This window comes from Ranitomeya imitator, chromosome 1, assembly GCF_032444005.1.
Source record: "Ranitomeya imitator isolate aRanImi1 chromosome 1, aRanImi1.pri, whole genome shotgun sequence".
Classification (NCBI taxonomy): domain Eukaryota; kingdom Metazoa; phylum Chordata; class Amphibia; order Anura; family Dendrobatidae; genus Ranitomeya; species Ranitomeya imitator.
Genome location: NC_091282.1, coordinates 171,766,517 through 171,785,180, shown reverse-complemented (window position 1 = coordinate 171,785,180; position 18,664 = coordinate 171,766,517). Strand labels below are relative to the sequence as shown.

The following is an 18,664-nucleotide window of genomic DNA, read 5'->3' as shown; positions in this document are numbered from 1 at the left end:
AGGGCCAGTGAAGTTTGTGCTGGTGGTATGAGAAGAAGGTGACTGGGCTTTATTGGAAGGTTCCCAGCTAAGATGAGCAGATTTGCCGACAACACAAAGTGTCCATATCTATGCTCCTAGCATCTGAGGAGCGTTAGCAGTGCAGAAAGGGACAATCAAAGACTCACTGACTCTAGGATTCCTTAAATTAGAGAGTACCTGTGGTTAAGCATCATGGTGCCATGAGACCCCTGAACTTTGCAATGAATTAAAGAAAAAATACCAGGAATTAGAGAATGCTGTCTCTCCGACAGGTAATGAATGGTTCCTATTGAGAATTGAGCTGTTAGACTTCTTCTTTTATTCGAAACCTGGTTCACTGTGATTGTTCATTACTTTTTATCTAAGAATAAAAGAACATGTCTAACTGTACAATTGTTAAAAGGAACCATTCATTACATGTCAGAGAGACAGCGCGCTCTAAATGCTATTTAATCCATCCAGATTCACAGCAGTTGCCACATCCAAAGAGCACACAAGATTGCAGGCGAGCTCCCATCATTTCTCCCACTACACCACATCATACAGTATCTTTCAGTAGTGTTCTATCTCTGAAGGTGTCTACAGTATGTCCTGTGGGGTATTTTTGCTTCTACCATATACACAGTTGAACTTTACATTGCCTCATCTATATGTGAATCATGCCAGTTCATGCTCACTGTCATTTAAATTAGCAAAATCAGGACATTTAACAAAGGCTTTTCACCAAATTTTGATGTTGAACTGGCTACACAATGTAACGGCAGCTACAAAGCAGAATACTTGGAGTTCACTATGGCTTCACAGGTTGCCCCGGGATTCTCTTCCACAACATGACGACATCATGGAGGTGGTGAATATGAGAGACCTTGCGCTCCTCCACCTTCCTTTTGAGGATACCCCATAGATGCTCAGTAGGGTTTAGGTCTGGAGACATGCTTGGTCAGTCCAGCACCTTTACCCTCAGTTTCTTTAGCAAGGCAGTTGTTGTCTTGGAGGTGTGCTTGGGGTCATTATCATGATGGAATACTGCCTTGCGGACCAATTTCCGAAGAAAGGGGATCATGCTCTGCTTCAGTATGTCACAGTACATGTTGGTATTTCCTGAGCATTCTCGGGTGGTCTCTGAGTATTTGTAACTACTCGGAGATTTAGTATTTGTTGACACAGCTGCATGATTTACTGCTGCTAGCCAGCCTGAGTACATGTGGAGGTTGCCTGGTTGCTAGGGAATCCCCACACGTATTCAAGCTGTCTATCAGCTGTAAATCATGCAGCTGAGACAAGGAAAACTAAATCTCCGAGCACTAACAAATACTCGGAGATCACCCGAGCGTGCTCTGGAAAACCTGAACAACGAGTATACTCGCTCATCACTACTAGTGACCTGAGCTGCATGAAAGTTCAAATGGGTGCAATAAATCACACTCACTGTGCCTCAGAGTGACTGCAGACACAAGACGCAGGATCTGGCCCGGTCCTTGATCTCCTGACCCCTGCAGACCACTTGTCTCAAGCTGCTCTCTTGCTGCAGCGCACTGATAAGGTGAGATCAGAAGACACGGTCACACAGTGTGCAGTGTGGGCATGTCTACAATACAGGGATGGCTGGTCACCACTTACAGGATTATTAAAGTACAGTGCCAAAAGCCATCTTCAGGGCAGCAGGAAGCTGGGCTGCCTGCAGCTGCAGCTGGAGAGACAGGCCCAGGGGGCACTTGCCCCTCTGACACCCGGCCCAGCCAGCCCCTGTTACCACGGTGTTATACAAAGAAGCAGTGTGTTTAGGTGTGCATTAAAATACATCCACAGGTGTGTCTCTAATTAACTCAGATGTTGCCAATAAACCTATCAGAAGCTTCCAAACACATGACATCATCATATGGGCAGTCCAGAATTGTTTAAGGATAAAAAGAACCCGCACTCAACTTAAGTGTGAGTGATGCACTCGAATTTGTTTGTAGTACCAACAACAAACGTTTCGGTCCTAGAGACCTTCATCAGTTACGTACTGACGTAAGAGAGAATGATGGTTAATAGTTTGTGGTAAGTCTGAAATAGGGTCCTCTGTATATTCAAAATTATATAGCCATCGGATCGGATACAGGGAGATCCGTGCTTGTTAGTAGGATGCAGAACCCGTGTACAGGCGCAGTATCCACCGCTTGTCTGTGTGGGTAGTGGCCCAGGAATTTACAGGAACTAGAGGATTTTGCCAAGAAGAGTGGGCAGCTTTACCATCTGAGAAAATAAAGAAACTCATCCACAACTAACACAAAAGACTTCAAACTGTCATTGATGTTAGAGGGGGCAATAAACGATATTAAGAAAAGGTATATGTGAACTTTTGATTGGGGTCATTTGGATGTTTTGGGTTCTCATTATGATTTAAAAAGAGAAACCACAGTAGTTTGACAATAAATGGCTTCACCCAAGCCCTAACCATGAGTGGAGAAAAACTTTTGGTGTTATCATTCATATTCTCTGAAAAAAGGCCAAGAAAACAAAAATTCTGCATGGATATGTAAACTTTTGAGCACAACTGTATATATATCTATGCAGATAGATTGGATCATTGGCACATACATTGAGGAACAGAAAAAAAGGTGTTCAAATACCACATGGTGTTTGTCATTTTGCTACAAAATAACAGAGCAATATTCCTTATTCCAATGCAGGATGAAGGAAAATGCCGTCCATTTGAGGTGACCAAATTAGAAGGCTCTGAAATTGGCGTTGATTCTACTCTGGGGAAACCATTTGTCTTTAGATGTGTCCCACAATCTGGAAACCGGATATTCTATTTTTGTGCCACATCCAATCAAGAGATGAAAAGGTAGATATGTGCAGCAGTATTTAGCTAGCTGTTCACCAACTTGTACTTGACAAACATGACATTGTCTAACAATGCCAAGAATCCCATACGTTGTTCTTGAGGCGTATATAGAAATATTATTTACAAGAACGGCTAAGAAATTACAAAATGTACAAACTCAACCAATCAAAAGTGATATTGAATCTACAGTTATATCATGTTATATAGTACTATGCAGCAGATGCATCTAATGGGTGGTCTCATCATGTATCTCATGTTGTAGGTGGCTGGAAGCTATGGATAAAGCAATACATCCCCTCAACCAGGTAAGAAGCAAAATGTTCCAGAGAAGTACACCAATAAAACATGATTTATTCATCTTACAAATGTATGATCAGATGGGGAACGCAAGCTGACGATTGTAAGAATGAGGGGATCTATGTTTTCTTTTGTAACAAGTCTGATTTACAGCAGTGGCCCCCAATCTGTCCCAGGAATATAACAAGCAGTGATTGGATTCATTAGAGAAAAATACAACCAAAATATGCTAAATGCTTTATTGAAATGCTATACTGTAATTTTTTTTGTTTATAAGACTTAAAATCAGGGCGATCCAAGACTTTTAAACACCAAAAGAAAATAGACCTCTAAGAAGGGGTACTTCCTTCAATTGTTTTTGTATGTGTGTGTTTTTGTGTATATCTCAGTGTGTAGGATGTTAAGGGTGCACTAGGGCCTTTAGGGCTACTGACGTTGAGCGGGCGCGCCATCACGTCTACAACCAGGGTGTCAACCTCCGCCGGCAGGTAGGGCGAGTTTTAGGGCTCATCTAGGGAAAGATTATCCCTTAGATAAGATATTTGTTGTGAATTCTGTGGCTGAATTCACTCCTGTGGTCACAAGTGGTACTGCAGCTTCTGAGCTTCCTCCCTCAGGTGTTCTGGTGAGCTCGTTAACTGCTTCATTACTTAACTCCGCCTGATGCTGCTATCCTTGCTCCTTGTCAATGTTTCAGTGTTGGATCTGAGCTTCTCCTGATTGTTCCTGTGACCTGCTGCTCTGTATAGCTAAGTGCTTTTTGCTTTTTTTGTTTCTTTTTTTCTGTCCAGTTTGTCTTTTGTTTTGCTGGAAACTCTGAGACGCAAAGGGTGTACCGCCGTGCCGTTAGTTCGGCACGGTGGGTTTTTTTTGCCCCCTTTGCGTGGTTTTGCTTTAGGGTTTTTTGTAGACTGCAAAGTTCGCTTTACTGTCCTCACTCTGTCCTAGAATATCGGGCCCCACTTTGCTGAAATCTATTTCATCCCTACGTTTTGTCTTTTCATCTTACTCACAGTCATTATATGTGGGGGGCTGCCTTTTCCTTTGGGGAATTTCTCTGGGGCAAGTCAGGCCTATTTTTCTATCTTCAGGCTAGCTAGTTTCTTAGGCTGTGCCGAGTTGCCTAGGTAGTTGTTAGGCGCAATCCACAGCCGCTTTTAGTTGTGTTTAGGATAGGATCAGGTGTGCAGTCTACAGAGTTTCCACGTCTCAGAGCTCGTTCTTGTATTTTTGGGTATTTGTCAGATCACTGTGTGCGCTCTGATCGCTAAGCACACTGTGTTTGGATTGCCTTCATAACACCTGTCATTAGCAAACATAACAGTACAAGGAGCCAAAACTAATGATTCTCAATAGAAGGAAAGAAAAAGTTCTGACATCATTTTTTTTTTTTTTTCTGCTCTGTGTTCACTTTTTTTTTTTTTTCCCCTAGACATTTGGGTGATTCTGGACACAGGTGTGGACATGGATATTCAGGGTCTGTGCTCTTCAATGGATAATCTCGTTATAAATGTACAAAAAATTCAAGATACTATTGATCAGAAATCTATGTTAGAACCAAGAATTCCTATTCCTGATTTGTTTTTTGGAGATAGAACTAAGTTTCTAAGTTTCAAAAATAATTGTAAGCTATTTCTGGCCTTGAAACCTCATTCTTCTGGTAATCCTATTCAACAGGTTTTGATTATTATTTCTTTTTTGCGCGGCGACCCTCAAGACTGGGCATTTTCTCTTGCACCAGGAGACCCTGCATTGAGTAGTGTCGATGCGTTTTTCCTGGCGCTCGGATTGCTGTACGATGAGCCTAATTCAGTGGATCAGGCTGAGAAAAATTTGCTGGCTTTGTGCCAGGGTCAGGATGATATAGAAGTATATTGTCAGAAATTTAGGAAATGGTCAGTACTCACTCAGTGGAATGAATCTGCGCTGGCAGCTTTGTTCAGAAAGGGTCTCTCTGAGGCTCTTAAGGATGTCATGGTGGGATTTCCTATGCCTGCTGGTTTGAATGAGTCTTTGTCTTTGGCCATTCAGATCGGTCGACGCTTGCGCGAGCGTAAATCTGTGCACCATTTGGCGGTACTGCCTGAGGTTAAACCTGAGCCTATGCAGTGCGATAGGACTATGACTAGAGTTGAACGGCAGGAATACAGACGTCTGAATGGTCTGTGTTTCTACTGTGGTGATTCCACTCATGCTATTTCTGATTGTCCTAAGCGCACTAAGCGGTCCGCTAGGTCTGCCGTCATTGGTACTGTACAGTCCAAATTCCTTCTGTCCATTACCTTGATATGCTCTTTGTCGTCGTTTTCTGTCATGGCGTTTGTGGATTCGGGCGCTGCCCTGAATCTGATGGATTTGGATTATGCTAAACGTTGTGGGTTTTTCTTGGAGCCTTTGCGGTGTCCTATTCCATTGAGAGGAATTGATGCTACACCTTTGGCCAAGAATAAACCTCAATACTGGGCCCAGCTGACCATGTGCATGGCTCCTGCACATCAGGAAGTTATTCGCTTTCTGGTGTTGCATAATCTGCATGATGTGGTCGTGTTGGGGTTGCCATGGCTACAAACCCATAATCCAGTATTGGATTGGAATTCCATGTCGGTATCCAGCTGGGGTTGTCAGGGGGTACATGGTGATGTTCCATTTTTGTCAATTTCGTCATCCACCCCTTCTGAGGTCCCAGAGTTCTTGTCTGATTATCAGGATGTATTTGAAGAGACCAAGTCCGATGCTCTACCTCCGCATAGGGATTGTGATTGTGCTATCAATTTGATTCCTGGTAGTAAATTCCCTAAAGGTCGATTATTTAATTTATCCGTGCCCGAACACGCCGCTATGCGCAGTTATGTGAAGGAATCCCTGGAGAAGGGACATATTCGCCCATCGTCATCACCACTGGGAGCAGGGTTCTTCTTTGTAGCCAAGAAGGATGGTTCGCTGAGACCGTGTATTGATTACCGCCTTCTTAATAAGATCACTGTTAAATTTCAGTATCCCTTGCCATTGTTATCTGACTTGTTTGCTCGGATTAAGGGGGCTAGTTGGTTCACTAAGATAGATCTTCGTGGTGCGTATAATCTGGTGAGAATCAGGCAAGGAGATGAATGGAAAACTGCATTCAATACGCCCGAGGGTCATTTTGAGTATCTAGTGATGCCGTTCGGACTTGCCAATGCTCCATCTGTGTTTCAGTCTTTTATGCATGACATCTTCCGTGAGTATCTGGATAAATTCCTGATTGTTTACTTGGATGACATTTTGATCTTCTCAGATGATTGGGAGTCTCATGTGAAGCAGGTCAGAATGGTTTTTCAGGTCCTGCGTGCTAACTCTTTGTTTGTGAAGGGATCAAAGTGTCTCTTCGGTGTGCAGAAAGTTTCATTTTTGGGGTTCATCTTTACCCCTTCTACTATCGAGATGGATCCAGTTAAGGTCCAAGCCATCCAGGATTGGATTCAGCCGACATCTCTGAAAAGTCTGCAAAAGTTCCTGGGCTTTGCTAATTTTTATCGTCGCTTCATCTGTAATTTTTCTAGCATTGCCAAACCATTGACCGATTTGACCAAGAAGGGTGCTGATTTGGTTAATTGGTCTTCTGCTGCTGTGGAAGCTTTTCAGGAGTTGAAGCGTCGTTTTTGTTCTGCCCCTGTGTTGTGTCAGCCAGATGTTTCTCTTCCGTTCCAGGTCGAGGTTGATGCTTCTGAGATTGGAGCAGGGGCGGTTTTGTCACAGAGAGGTTCTGATTGCTCAGTGATGAAACCATGTGCTTTCTTTTCTAGGAAGTTTTCGCCCGCTGAGCGTAATTATGATGTGGGCAATCGAGAGTTGCTGGCCATGAAGTGGGCATTCGAGGAGTGGCGTCATTGGCTTGAAGGAGCTAAGCATCGCGTGGTGGTATTGACTGATCATAAGAACTTGACTTATCTCGAGTCTGCCAAGCGCTTGAATCCTAGACAGGCCCGTTGGTCGTTATTTTTTGCCCGCTTCGACTTTGTGATTTCGTACCTTCCGGGCTCTAAAAATGTGAAGGCGGATGCTCTGTCTAGGAGTTTTGTGCCCGACTCTCCGGGTCTATCTGAGCCAGCGGGTATCCTCAAGGAAGGAGTCATTGTGTCTGCCATCTCCCCTGATTTGCGGCGGGTGCTGCAAAAATTTCAGGTGAATAAAACTGATCGTTGTCCAGCAGAGAAACTGTTCGTCCCTGATAGGTGGACTAATAAACTTATCTCTGAACTTCATTGTTCGGTGTTGGCTGGTCATCCTGGAATCTTTGGTACCAGAGAGTTAGTGGCTAGATCCTTCTGGTGGCCATCTCTGTCACGGGATGTACGTACTTTTGTGCAGTCCTGTGGGATTTGTGCTAGGGCTAAGCCCTGCTGTTCTCGTGCCAGTGGGTTGCTTTTGCCCTTGCCGGTCCCAAAGAGGCCTTGGACACATATTTCGATGGATTTCATTTCTGACCTTCCCGTTTCTCAAAAGATGTCAGTCATTTTGGTGGTCTGTGATCGCTTTTCTAAAATGGTCCATCTGGTGCCCTTGGCTAAATTGCCTTCCTCCTCTGATTTGGTACCTTTGTTCTTTCAGCATGTGGTTCGGTTGCATGGCATTCCTGAGAATATTGTTTCTGACAGAGGTTCCCAGTTTGTTTCAAGGTTTTGGCGAGCCTTTTGTGGTAGGATGGGCATTGACCTATCCTTTTCCTCGGCTTTCCATCCTCAGACTAATGGCCAGACCGAACGAACCAATCAGACCTTGGAAACATATCTGAGATGTTTTGTTTCTGCAGACCAGGATGATTGGGTGTCCTTTTTGCCGTTGGCTGAGTTCGCCCTTAATAATCGGGCCAGCTCGGCTACCTTGGTTTCTCCATTTTTTTGCAATTCTGGGTTCCATCCTCGTTTCTCTTCAGGACAGGTTGAGTCTTCGGACTGTCCTGGTGTGGATTCTGTGGTGGATAGGTTGCAGCAGATCTGGACTCAGGTAGTGGACAATTTGATCTTGTCCCAGGAGAAAGCTCAACTTTTCGCTAATCGCAGACGCCGTGTGGGTCCCCGACTTCGTGTTGGGGATCTGGTTTGGTTATCTTCTCGTCATATTCCTATGAAGGTTTCCTCTCCTAAATTTAAACCTCGTTTTATTGGTCCGTATAGGATTTCTGAGGTTCTCAATCCTGTGTCTTTTCGTTTGACCCTCCCAGACTCCTTTTCCATACATAATGTATTCCATAGGTCGTTGTTGCGGAGATACGTGGCACCTATGGTTCCATCTGTTGAGCCTCCTGCCCCGGTTTTGGTGGAGGGGGAGTTGGAGTATATTGTGGAGAAGATTTTGGATTCTCGTGTTTCTAGACGGAAACTCCAGTATCTGGTTAAATGGAAGGGTTATGCTCAGGAAGATAATTCCTGGGTTTTTGCCTCTGATGTTCATGCTTCCGATCTTGTTCGTGCCTTTCATGCGGCTCATCCTGGTCGGCCTGGGGGCTCTGGTGAGGGTTCGGTGACCCCTCCTCAAGGGGGGGGTACTGTTGTGAATTCTGTGGCTGAATTCACTCCTGTGGTCACAAGTGGTACTGCAGCTTCTGAGCTTCCTCCCTCAGGTGTTCTGGTGAGCTCGTTAACTGCTTCATTACTTAACTCCGCCTGATGCTGCTATCCTTGCTCCTTGTCAATGTTTCAGTGTTGGATCTGAGCTTCTCCTGATTGTTCCTGTGACCTGCTGCTCTGTATAGCTAAGTGCTTTTTGCTTTTTTTGTTTCTTTTTTTCTGTCCAGTTTGTCTTTTGTTTTGCTGGAAGCTCTGAGACGCAAAGGGTGTACCGCCGTGCCGTTAGTTCGGCACGGTGGGTTTTTTTTGCCCCCTTTGCGTGGTTTTGCTTTACTGTCCTCGCTCTGTCCTAGAATATCGGGCCCCACTTTGCTGAAATCTATTTCATCCCTACGTTTTGTCTTTTCATCTTACTCACAGTCATTATATGTGGGGGGCTGCCTTTTCCTTTGGGGAATTTCTCTGGGGCAAGTCAGGCCTATTTTTCTATCTTCAGGCTAGCCAGTTTCTTAGGCTGTGCCGAGTTGCCTAGGTAGTTGTTAGGCGCAATCCACAGCCGCTTTTAGTTGTGTTTAGGATAGGATCAGGTGTGCAGTCTACAGAGTTTCCACGTCTCAGAGCTCGTTCTTGTATTTTTGGGTATTTGTCAGATCACTGTGTGCGCTCTGATCGCTAAGCACACTGTGTTTCTGGATTGCCTTCATAACACCTGTCATTAGCAAACATAACAGATATTATACTTTCTTTTCCCTGTTGACCCTTGTATCTTTGCAACATTTTAAGTATAATCAAGTATTTTTGACCTTTTTAAAATACATTAATAGAGGTTAGTTCTTAGTGGTCTATTTTCTTTTGGTGTTTAATAAATTTTTGAGAGACCCTGCTATTTAAAAAGGAAGGTTTTGTGATACAAGACTATTAGAAGTCATGGCACCTTGAGGAAAAATAAAGTGTGGTGAAGGACATTTGTGGTCTCCCAGCAAGCTAAAATTTAGCAATTCACACGGCAGCCAAATATTTCACCCCATGTGTTCCATGTTAGCTCTGTCACCAAATAGTTTTCCCATCATGATCGAATATTCTAAATCGCACTCATTTGGCCAAATAATACTTTGCAAGAGTAACTCAATAATACTTAGGCAGTATGGTTAAATACTACCATTATACCACAAATAAATAATAGTGCTATACTATGTTCAAGCCTTAGTATTATACCTTGGTGAATGCCACCACCTTGTCACAAAGTATTGCCATTATATCATGACAGAATTATTGTTATTCCATAATCCTCTCATCATACAGTGACTAAAATCTATCCCAACACCATGACCAAACATTACCTTCATATAGTGACTGAATAGTGTTATGCATGATCAAACATCACAATTATATCATGACTAATACCTTCATAAAATGTTATCACAATACCCCCTTTATTCTCCTTTGGCATCCCTCTTTGCTTCTTTTTTAGTATTCACTTTGATAATATTTATAGATTTACATATTTTCTTATCTATTGCTGTATTACTTATTGGCACACTTTGGTTATTTTACTATTTGGATTATCAAGCATTGCACGGATTCTTTCTGCACTTTTTTCTATATTTTCTGTGCTGGGTTTTGCCATCTTACATGGTGAGAAAGATGGTGTTTTTGTGTTTTTATGGGTCTTGTATTGAATATTCAACGTTTTTAACGGTATTTTCTGTGTCACATGTATTATTTGGTTTATCTAATAAACTAAATTAATTTTTATTCAGCATGCTGGAGCCATCTATATAGCTGCCTTTTACTTTTTCTGTGCTATACGTGCTTTGTTTGCTATATGGGGTTGCATCACCTATTTTTACATACTGAGTGGGTGGCGAGTCGGTGACCTCTCCTTATGTTTTTCTATTAAACATAGCTAGCATACCATAACCAAATATGTGTTTCTTCTTGCAAACTACAAAACAAAACCCACTGTTGTTAAATGAGGAAACTGTAGAGGGAAGGTCTAACACTTGGTATTTAAGTTAAGGTGTTTCCATATAAAAATAGAGACCTGACAATCAAGCTGTGCAAGGCTGGAAGAAGCCAGAGGAGGCTGCCCAATGACTCTTCTCCTTGATTCTAGCTCATACATAACTCTTAACCGTTGTTTTGTTTGTTTGTAACATATCTAATTTAAAAATCTGTTTCATTCATTCTCAAAATTCTCACGTCAAGGGTAAAATCTGTCTGTCGTGAATATAGATTTTTCCAATATTGAAGATGGCATTTTGTTCTCATGAAGTTTTAAGGAGAACTATAATGAGGAGAACTTGCAGCAAAATATCCAAGTTTGCCTCTTTCTCCTTCCTTCTCCCATCTCCATAGATTTTTAAAATCACCAACTGTCATCTTTAGAGATGAACGAATATGTTAGAGTGAAATTGAATTCTACGCAAATTTAACAAAAATTTTGCATTGCCAGAATGGCCATCAAAAGGTTAAATAATAATTTTCATACTCACCTTATTGCTCACCTCTCCAGTCCTTCTGCTTCTCACAATCACCCCTTCAGTCCTCGTCCCGTTTTCTGATCTCAGCAGCGAGTTCTGACATCCCCAGGCCTCTCACAATGAGCCTGGACTTTCAGCTCCCACGGGAGGGTTCTGCATGTGCAAATGCAAGATCACGGCACATGTTGCGACGTCATGACGTTATGACATTTAACATGGCTACATAGAACCCTTTGGGGGCCATATCAGAGCCGGAAATTCCAGGCTAATGTGAGAGACCTGGATATTTCAGCACTTGCGGCGAAGATGAGAAGATGCAGTGAGAACCAGATGGGTGATAGAGAGCAGTGACGGGGCCGGAGAGTTGAGTGATCAGGTGAGTATAAGGATTTTATGTATTATTTAAATCTTATGTTTAGTAACCTCTGGGGTTCGCAGAGACCTCAGAGCATAATCAGGGACATTACATTTGCAGAGAATAACTTTTTTGTGAATCAAAAACGTCGTCTGATCAGCTCATTTCTTGTCATCTACTATCTCAGTAATAGAAAAATCTGTCTTCACAAAATACAGATTTTATAGACTTTACCCTTGAACTGAGAATGAAAAACCAGTCCAGGAGGAGAAAGCAGCCAATATCATGTGTGTTATTCATTTATAAAAATAAAACTTAAAATGACCCTTATGCTTTAATTTATGCTTTATGCTGAAATTCAACAGCATTTCAGAATAAAACAATACTTAATTTCCCAGAGGTGCATTGCACGGTGAATAAGCCTCCTTACATTGGCATGCCGGGACCGGTATGTCACTCTCCACAAGGAGGAACGTTACCTTAGACCTCAGAATAAAACAATGTCATGGCTTGCTCAATCAGCTGTTTGGTTGGTTGTGCCAAAAATGATTTTAAATATCAATAGTAAAGAAAGCAGGACCCTTTAAGTTTTACATTGAACTGTAATAAGCGGGAAGGTTATAATATTGAGCTTCTTGATAATGAGTCATTAGTTACGCCCATTGATATCAAATTTTTACAGGAGAAGATTCTGTTTGCATTTTTGTAAAAAAAAAAAAAAAGTGAAAAAAAAAAACATTTCTGTACATGTGGCAAGAAGAGAATATTTTATTCAACATGTTGTCACTGCTTCCTTTCATCGCTTTTACAGAATCATGTGTGGGTTGACGTCACCATGCACAATATTTCCCTTCCTCCTCTCGCAATCAAAAACCCAGAATGTCTAGGTCTCTTACATCAAATGGACAGAAACAAAGACACTTGGATAGAGCATTACTGTATCCTGAAGGATGGCTGCTTGTATTTCTACTCCAGCATTCGCTCAAAAAGCGCTCTTGGTAATGCTTATCTTTTATTGTATGTTGTAGGAAGAAATGATATGAGATGTTGTCTGTACGGCCCAAGATGTTATAGCTGTTGTGCATAAGATGTTGATCAGGGTGGGAAGATGTTACTGGTATACAAGCTACTTTTTACAAGTTGGAGCCAGGTGATAGAGCATTTTATTTTGCATAAAAAGTTTTGTCTTTCCTCATTAGTGTCCTTACAAACCTAGAGAGCATGTCACTTAATTTCTCTGTGTGCCAGCCTCAGATGCCCCTCCATGGCCTGATTCTTACACAAAAGCTCCCTTCTTGCCCTTGCCGGGCTTCAGATTCACTCTTTTCTGCCCCCAGCCTCATACTAAGACCCAAGGATTCATCATCCACACATCGAGCCTTTTTAATAGATTGATATCGTAAGATACTGACATTGTATTACACTTAAATAAGTGAGAAAACAGCCGCACTCTCTCGGGTTATAGCTTGGTGTATTTATTCACATGTGTTTGACATTCAAATATATGTACACATACAGCAGAATAAGAAAAAAAGTGACGTTTCGACCCAATTCCGGGTCTTTCTCAAACTGAGTAGCTGATACTGTTTGAAAATTTGAAATTAGGTCCCAAAAAGGGCTCCTCTCGGTGTGGCGCTGGGGTATCCTGCTTCCTGGTGTGGGGACGGGGGCATGAGTCTCACACGGTACATGCATTCCACTGCCGGTAGTCCACACAAAAATGAATGGTTCCATCCTTCTTCTTGACAAGCACCAATAGGGCTGACCATGGACTCTGACTACTCTCCACCACTCCCAAATGCAATATCTGTTTCAACAATGTCTTCAATAAAGTCTTCACCTCCGGGTACAGTTTGGGAGGGATAACTCTCACAGACTGGTGTACAAGGATACTCTTTTGTGTCCCACAGACACTAATTAGCCATTGGAATGCTTTCCGGGTAAGTTTGTGCATAGAGGCCTGTTTCCAGCAGCCAGACCCCGTTTAGTGAAGATGATCTGGTCCAAATCTCCCAGGATATTCATGCCTATTGTCACCGGTACATCTTCTTTGCATGGCTCAGGAACCAGCAGGATGCCTTTTCTTCCCACATCTTGTCCACCTAACTGCACATTCATCCACACAACCCCCCATGACGGGGATCGGTTTCTGGTTAGCCGCTGTTACCTGGCTTGCCCATCGCTAGAAAGTAATGGTTAAAGTACGAGTCTGGCATGGTTGTTACCTGTGACCCGGTATCCACTAAGCAGTCCACTGAGATTGCATCAAATTCAGCTCACAGGATAGGACACAATGCCACCAGATGTTCAGAATTGTGATGGGCGGTTTGTCCCTCAACTCTCCCACAGTACGTCCCACTAGTGTGGGGTCCGGAAGTTTAAAGGGAACCTGTAACCCTCCCCCCCAGGCGTTTGTAACTAAAAGAGCCACCTTGTGCAGCACTAATGCTGCATTCTGACAAGGTGGCTCTTTTAGTTCTTGATGCTGTAACTGCAGAAATAATCAATTTTGCAATTTGTCCAAAATACCTTGAAATAGTCCTGGGGCAGTTAGCGCTGCCCGTCTTCTGACATCATTTGGTGTCTTGCTGACTGCGTCTGTGTCTGTGCTGCCCAAGATCCCACCCCGCAGTGTGAATAACTCAGAAGACACTGCGGGGTGGGATCCCGGGCAGCGCAGCCGCACAGGCGCAGTCAGCAAGACATCAAATGATGTCAGAAGACGGGCAGCGCTAACTGTGCATGCCCAATTCATAAGATAACAGCGCAGGCGCCGGGACAGTTGAAAACAACGCTGAGGAGGCGGCACCAGGCGCCAAGAGGGCATGAGTGACGGCGGTGCTGCGTCTGCATTAGGGGGGGAAAGACCTGCCCCAGGACTATTTCAAGGTATTTTGGACAAATTGCAAAATCGATTATTTCTGCAGTTACAGCACCAAGAACTAAAAGAGCCACCTTGTCAGAATGCAACATTAGTGCTGCACAAGGTGGCTCTTTTAGTTACAAACGCCTGGGGGGGACAGGTTCCTTTTACCGGCTGTTCTGGGTGTCCTTGCAAATCACTCCGACAACCTCTAGCGAAGTGTCCTCTACTTCCACACCACTAACACTGTGCGTCGTGATGATATACTCTTCATCTGCATGTGGAAGGTGACCTTAGAACCTGAATAGCAGGCCTTTGTGTAGGACGCTGGGGTCTCGGATAGATCAGATCAGGCCTAGGGCCTGTCGGTGGATGATATTGAGGAACGGTCCACATACAGGTATAGTAGGTGGAGGACAGTAGGGGTTCAGCAGACTTGTCTAGGGAGACTCAGGTTTGGGAGCCTGGGGGAAGGCCCAATAGGGACATTGTGGGGCTGGGTAGGCGGCCTCAGAGGCAGAGCTGGTCCCCATCTGCTTTTCCATTTGAGTCATCTTCTCTTGCATAATATTCAGGGAACTCTGCAGATCTTGTACTACTCTGATCAGAGCCTCTTCATTATTTACGCCTATAAGGGTTTTGACGGTCTGAGTCTGTACCATTTCAGAAGCATAGCTTTCTTCTTTGCTTCGGTTCACTGCCTCTGCCAATATTTGTCAAAAGCTTAAGGCAGCGTCCACTCTAACTCACTCATGCAGGACCTGCCTGTAGAGTCCCAGGATAAATTGTTCTCGTAGTATCTGGTTCACAGATCCCATGCCACCTACTTCATCTGCCTCTTTCTTTGCACTTTTGCTAGTACTTCCTGTAACGCCATGGCATATTGGGTGTTCCCTTCCAGCTGCAGCCAGTAGAAGAACTTTGGCCGGAGATGCCAACACTAGCTGTTTCACCGTATATCTCCTCCAGAAATTTCACCATCTCTTTCAAGGTGTTACGAGTGGTCTCTGGTTGCTGTTATGACCTGGTGGTCAGGACAATAATGGACCTGGTGGTTAAGAGCACACGGAATGACCTGATAGTTACTGATAAAAAGGACGAGCTCTGGGACGTGGGAACTCTGCTGACCGCAATCCCTAAACCTATCAAACACACTAGAAATAGCCGTGGATTGCGCCTAACGCTCCCTATGCAACTCGGCACAGCCTAAGAAACTAGCTAGCCCTGAAGATAGAAAAATAAAGCCTACCTTGCCTCAGAGAAATTCCCCAAAGGAAAAGGCAGCCCCCCACATATAATGACGGGAGTAAAGATGAAAATACAAACACAGAGATGAAATAGATTTAGCAAAGTGAGGCCCGACTTACTGAACAGACCGAGGATAGGAAAGGTTACTTTGCGGTCAGCACAAAAACCTACAAAAAGACCACGCATAGGGCGCAAAAAGACCCTCCGCACCGACTCAAGAAATACAAGCTGGAACTTAGCTTCTGATGGGAAGACAGGTCACAAGAACGATCCAGGAGTGAACTAGACCAATACTGAAACATTGACAGGTGGCATGAAGCAAAGATCTAAGTGGAGTTAAATAGAGCAGCAGCTAACGAATTAACCTCGTCACCTGTGAAACTCAGAAACACCCACCAGAGGAAGTCCATGGACAGAACCAGCTGAAGTACCATTCATGACCACAGGAGGGAGCCCGACAACAGAATTCACAACAGGTTGCAGGAAGATGTTTCTGCGGGCCTCACCCTCTAGGGCAGCCAGAGCAATCTCCACTTGTAGCTCTGAGCTGACATTATACATCTTAGCAGTGCTCTGCAATCTGGTCACCCAGTTAGACAGTGGCATATTCTAGCCGTCAAATTTCAACAAGCACACTAAACATTGTGCTCATATGGAGGGCACTTGCAAGGTTTCCACCAGTGCCTGCGGTACTCACACTAACAACACTACCATTGCTGTCAGCCGCCTCCATCTCTGTTACCGTATCCATTTGGAACAATGCCACTGGGCAGAACTCAAATACGGTTCAGTAGATGAAGAGGAAGAAATAAAACACTGGCTTTATTGAAAAATAGAGGATTTAATACCGGAAAATAAGAACGGTTCTTGTAATGATAATAGCAATGATAGAGACAAGGAGAGAGAGCTGGAGGGTGTCACACAAGGTGTGCTCCAGCTATGGCAATGCAAAGTTCAATGCAAGCAGTATAAACAATTTCTACAAATTACTCTGTTCTAACTTCCTGCCTGGCTTCCGATAATCAAGCAGCACCCTAACTAAACTAAAGAACCCTGCCCTACACCCTAGCACAGTTGAACACCAGTATCACACTCACAGTTCTGTAGCACTTAGGAGAAAGCCTGACAGCTTCTGCTTGGTCCTGATGTAGTGGAGTCAACTTTGTTGTATTGAGCTCTTTCTTCAGGTTAATGGATCCATCTTCTGCAAAACTGCAGGGGGGGAAAGGACTAGTCCAAAGTGAACACAAATCAGAGGGGAGCATCGTCTCTCAAAGTCACAGTGTAAATCAGTTCTTGACAGGGGTAGACCCCCTACACATCCATTCCATTGGCATAATTTAATTCTTGCTGTTGATTCTCCCCTTCTAATTTAAAGGTGGCATCTATCTGCAAGGATATACAGTCAGCGAGCAATCAGTGAACTCCCGTCGCTGTATTATAGAACTAAGACCCCCGTCTGAAGAGTTTAAAACATTCTATCTCAGTGCAGGACATGCAGCAGAGAACAAACGGTGAGTGGCATACAACAGTTGCAGTCATTGAAGCAGATGTGTCACCAAATTACACTGTTTTCATTATGTGTGCATTGTGGCTTGGAGACACTCTACTAGTCAATAAAAACAAACAATATATTGTTCCTATCACTGAATACAGTGAATTTATTGGCCTACATGGAACAAAACCTTAAGAGCATTGGCTTGTCCCCTTTCAACATTGATTCATGGGCAGGAATAAGTCAAAATATATACCACAGCCTGTCAATTAATGCCAAGAGGTGGGGAAAGGAAGGGGAGTGATCCCATTGTGATTACAGCAAGCTCATAATCTGAGTTCCATGTTTTCATTAATACCTACGCAATGTAGTCCGAGTGGAAGAAGAAATTGCAGATTTTGACACACGTTCAAGGAGATTTCACATGGATTTTGAGGCAGATATGCTTTGCAATGGATGAAATCCACTATGAAATTCCCCTCCTACTATTGGCAGGATGAAAATTTAAAAGAGTTGTCCAGGAAAATCCGAGTACTAGGGACAGTTTACTATGAAGAAACAAATTTACCTAACCCTCCGCAGGTCATGCACTGCCTTTCCACAGCTGCAGCGCTGATGTCACCTAGACAGTGCGCAGACAATCATTGAGCCTAGCGTCTTTGCCTGTGTAGACAGAAAGCCCCATTCACAGCCACTGAACTCCCTGATTGGCTGTCACAGATGCAGCCAATATCACATACTGGGAGCACCAGACCCGATAAGGATGAGTAAATTCAGTTTTTTTTTGTTTTTTTTTTACATAACAAACAACCCAAATATCCAAATTTTCTGAAAGGAAATAACCCTTAAAAATCAATTTATGTGCTGATTTTTTTTAGCCATTGCATGATTGTGATTTGGTAACACATACTGTAATATACTGTGGATGGTATATGCAAAAGAACGCAATAAAAAAATCCAGTGTGAACATACGATTAAAGGGAATCTGTCACCCCCTGGGACATTTTTTTTGTTATTGCGAGGGGCATACAGGCAATATAAATGTTAATCTAGTCTTACCCGTATGCCTCATAGTTGCTGTCTAGATGTGGAGACATAGACTTTTGTTTCATTATACTGATGATTTCTTTCAGGCTTCGGGGTGTACAGTGCCTGGAAGAAATCTTTGCCTCCGCTCTTCATTATAATAATACCCCTCTCCCATGCCCGTCACACTGACCTGTGATGTGCAGTTGTGGTGCCTGAATCCCGGGCATGCGCCCTGCACTCGCTCGACAATCTGTACCTTTTCCTTCTCCCTATGGTCCGTGTATGCAGCGTTCTTGTGCTCCGGCACATGTTTCTATAGATACTTAAACATATCTTTTTAAACTCTCATTGGCAAATACATTAAGTTTATACGACGACTCAATATTTGCCGTGTTGACCTATCAGCTGGATATCGGTTTCTGGACCAAATCCTGACTGATGGAAACCCATTCCTGCCTAATTAGTGCTTGGAGTTTATCACAATTTCTCTGTTT

General features: G+C 43.4%; 1 protein-coding gene across 1 annotated transcript in view; it reads left to right on the top strand.

Annotated features, from left to right (window-relative positions):
* LOC138665197 (uncharacterized) overlaps window positions 1-18,664 on the top strand; it is a 135,491-nt gene that overhangs the window by 108,891 nt on the left and 7,936 nt on the right. Inside the window, exons 10-13 of the mRNA XM_069752477.1 lie at window positions 2,697-2,854; window positions 3,117-3,159; window positions 12,347-12,533; window positions 17,025-17,160. Coding sequence (XP_069608578.1) covers window positions 2,697-2,854; window positions 3,117-3,159; window positions 12,347-12,533; window positions 17,025-17,160 — 524 coding nt within the window. The remainder of the gene's footprint in view (window positions 1-2,696; window positions 2,855-3,116; window positions 3,160-12,346; window positions 12,534-17,024; window positions 17,161-18,664) is intronic.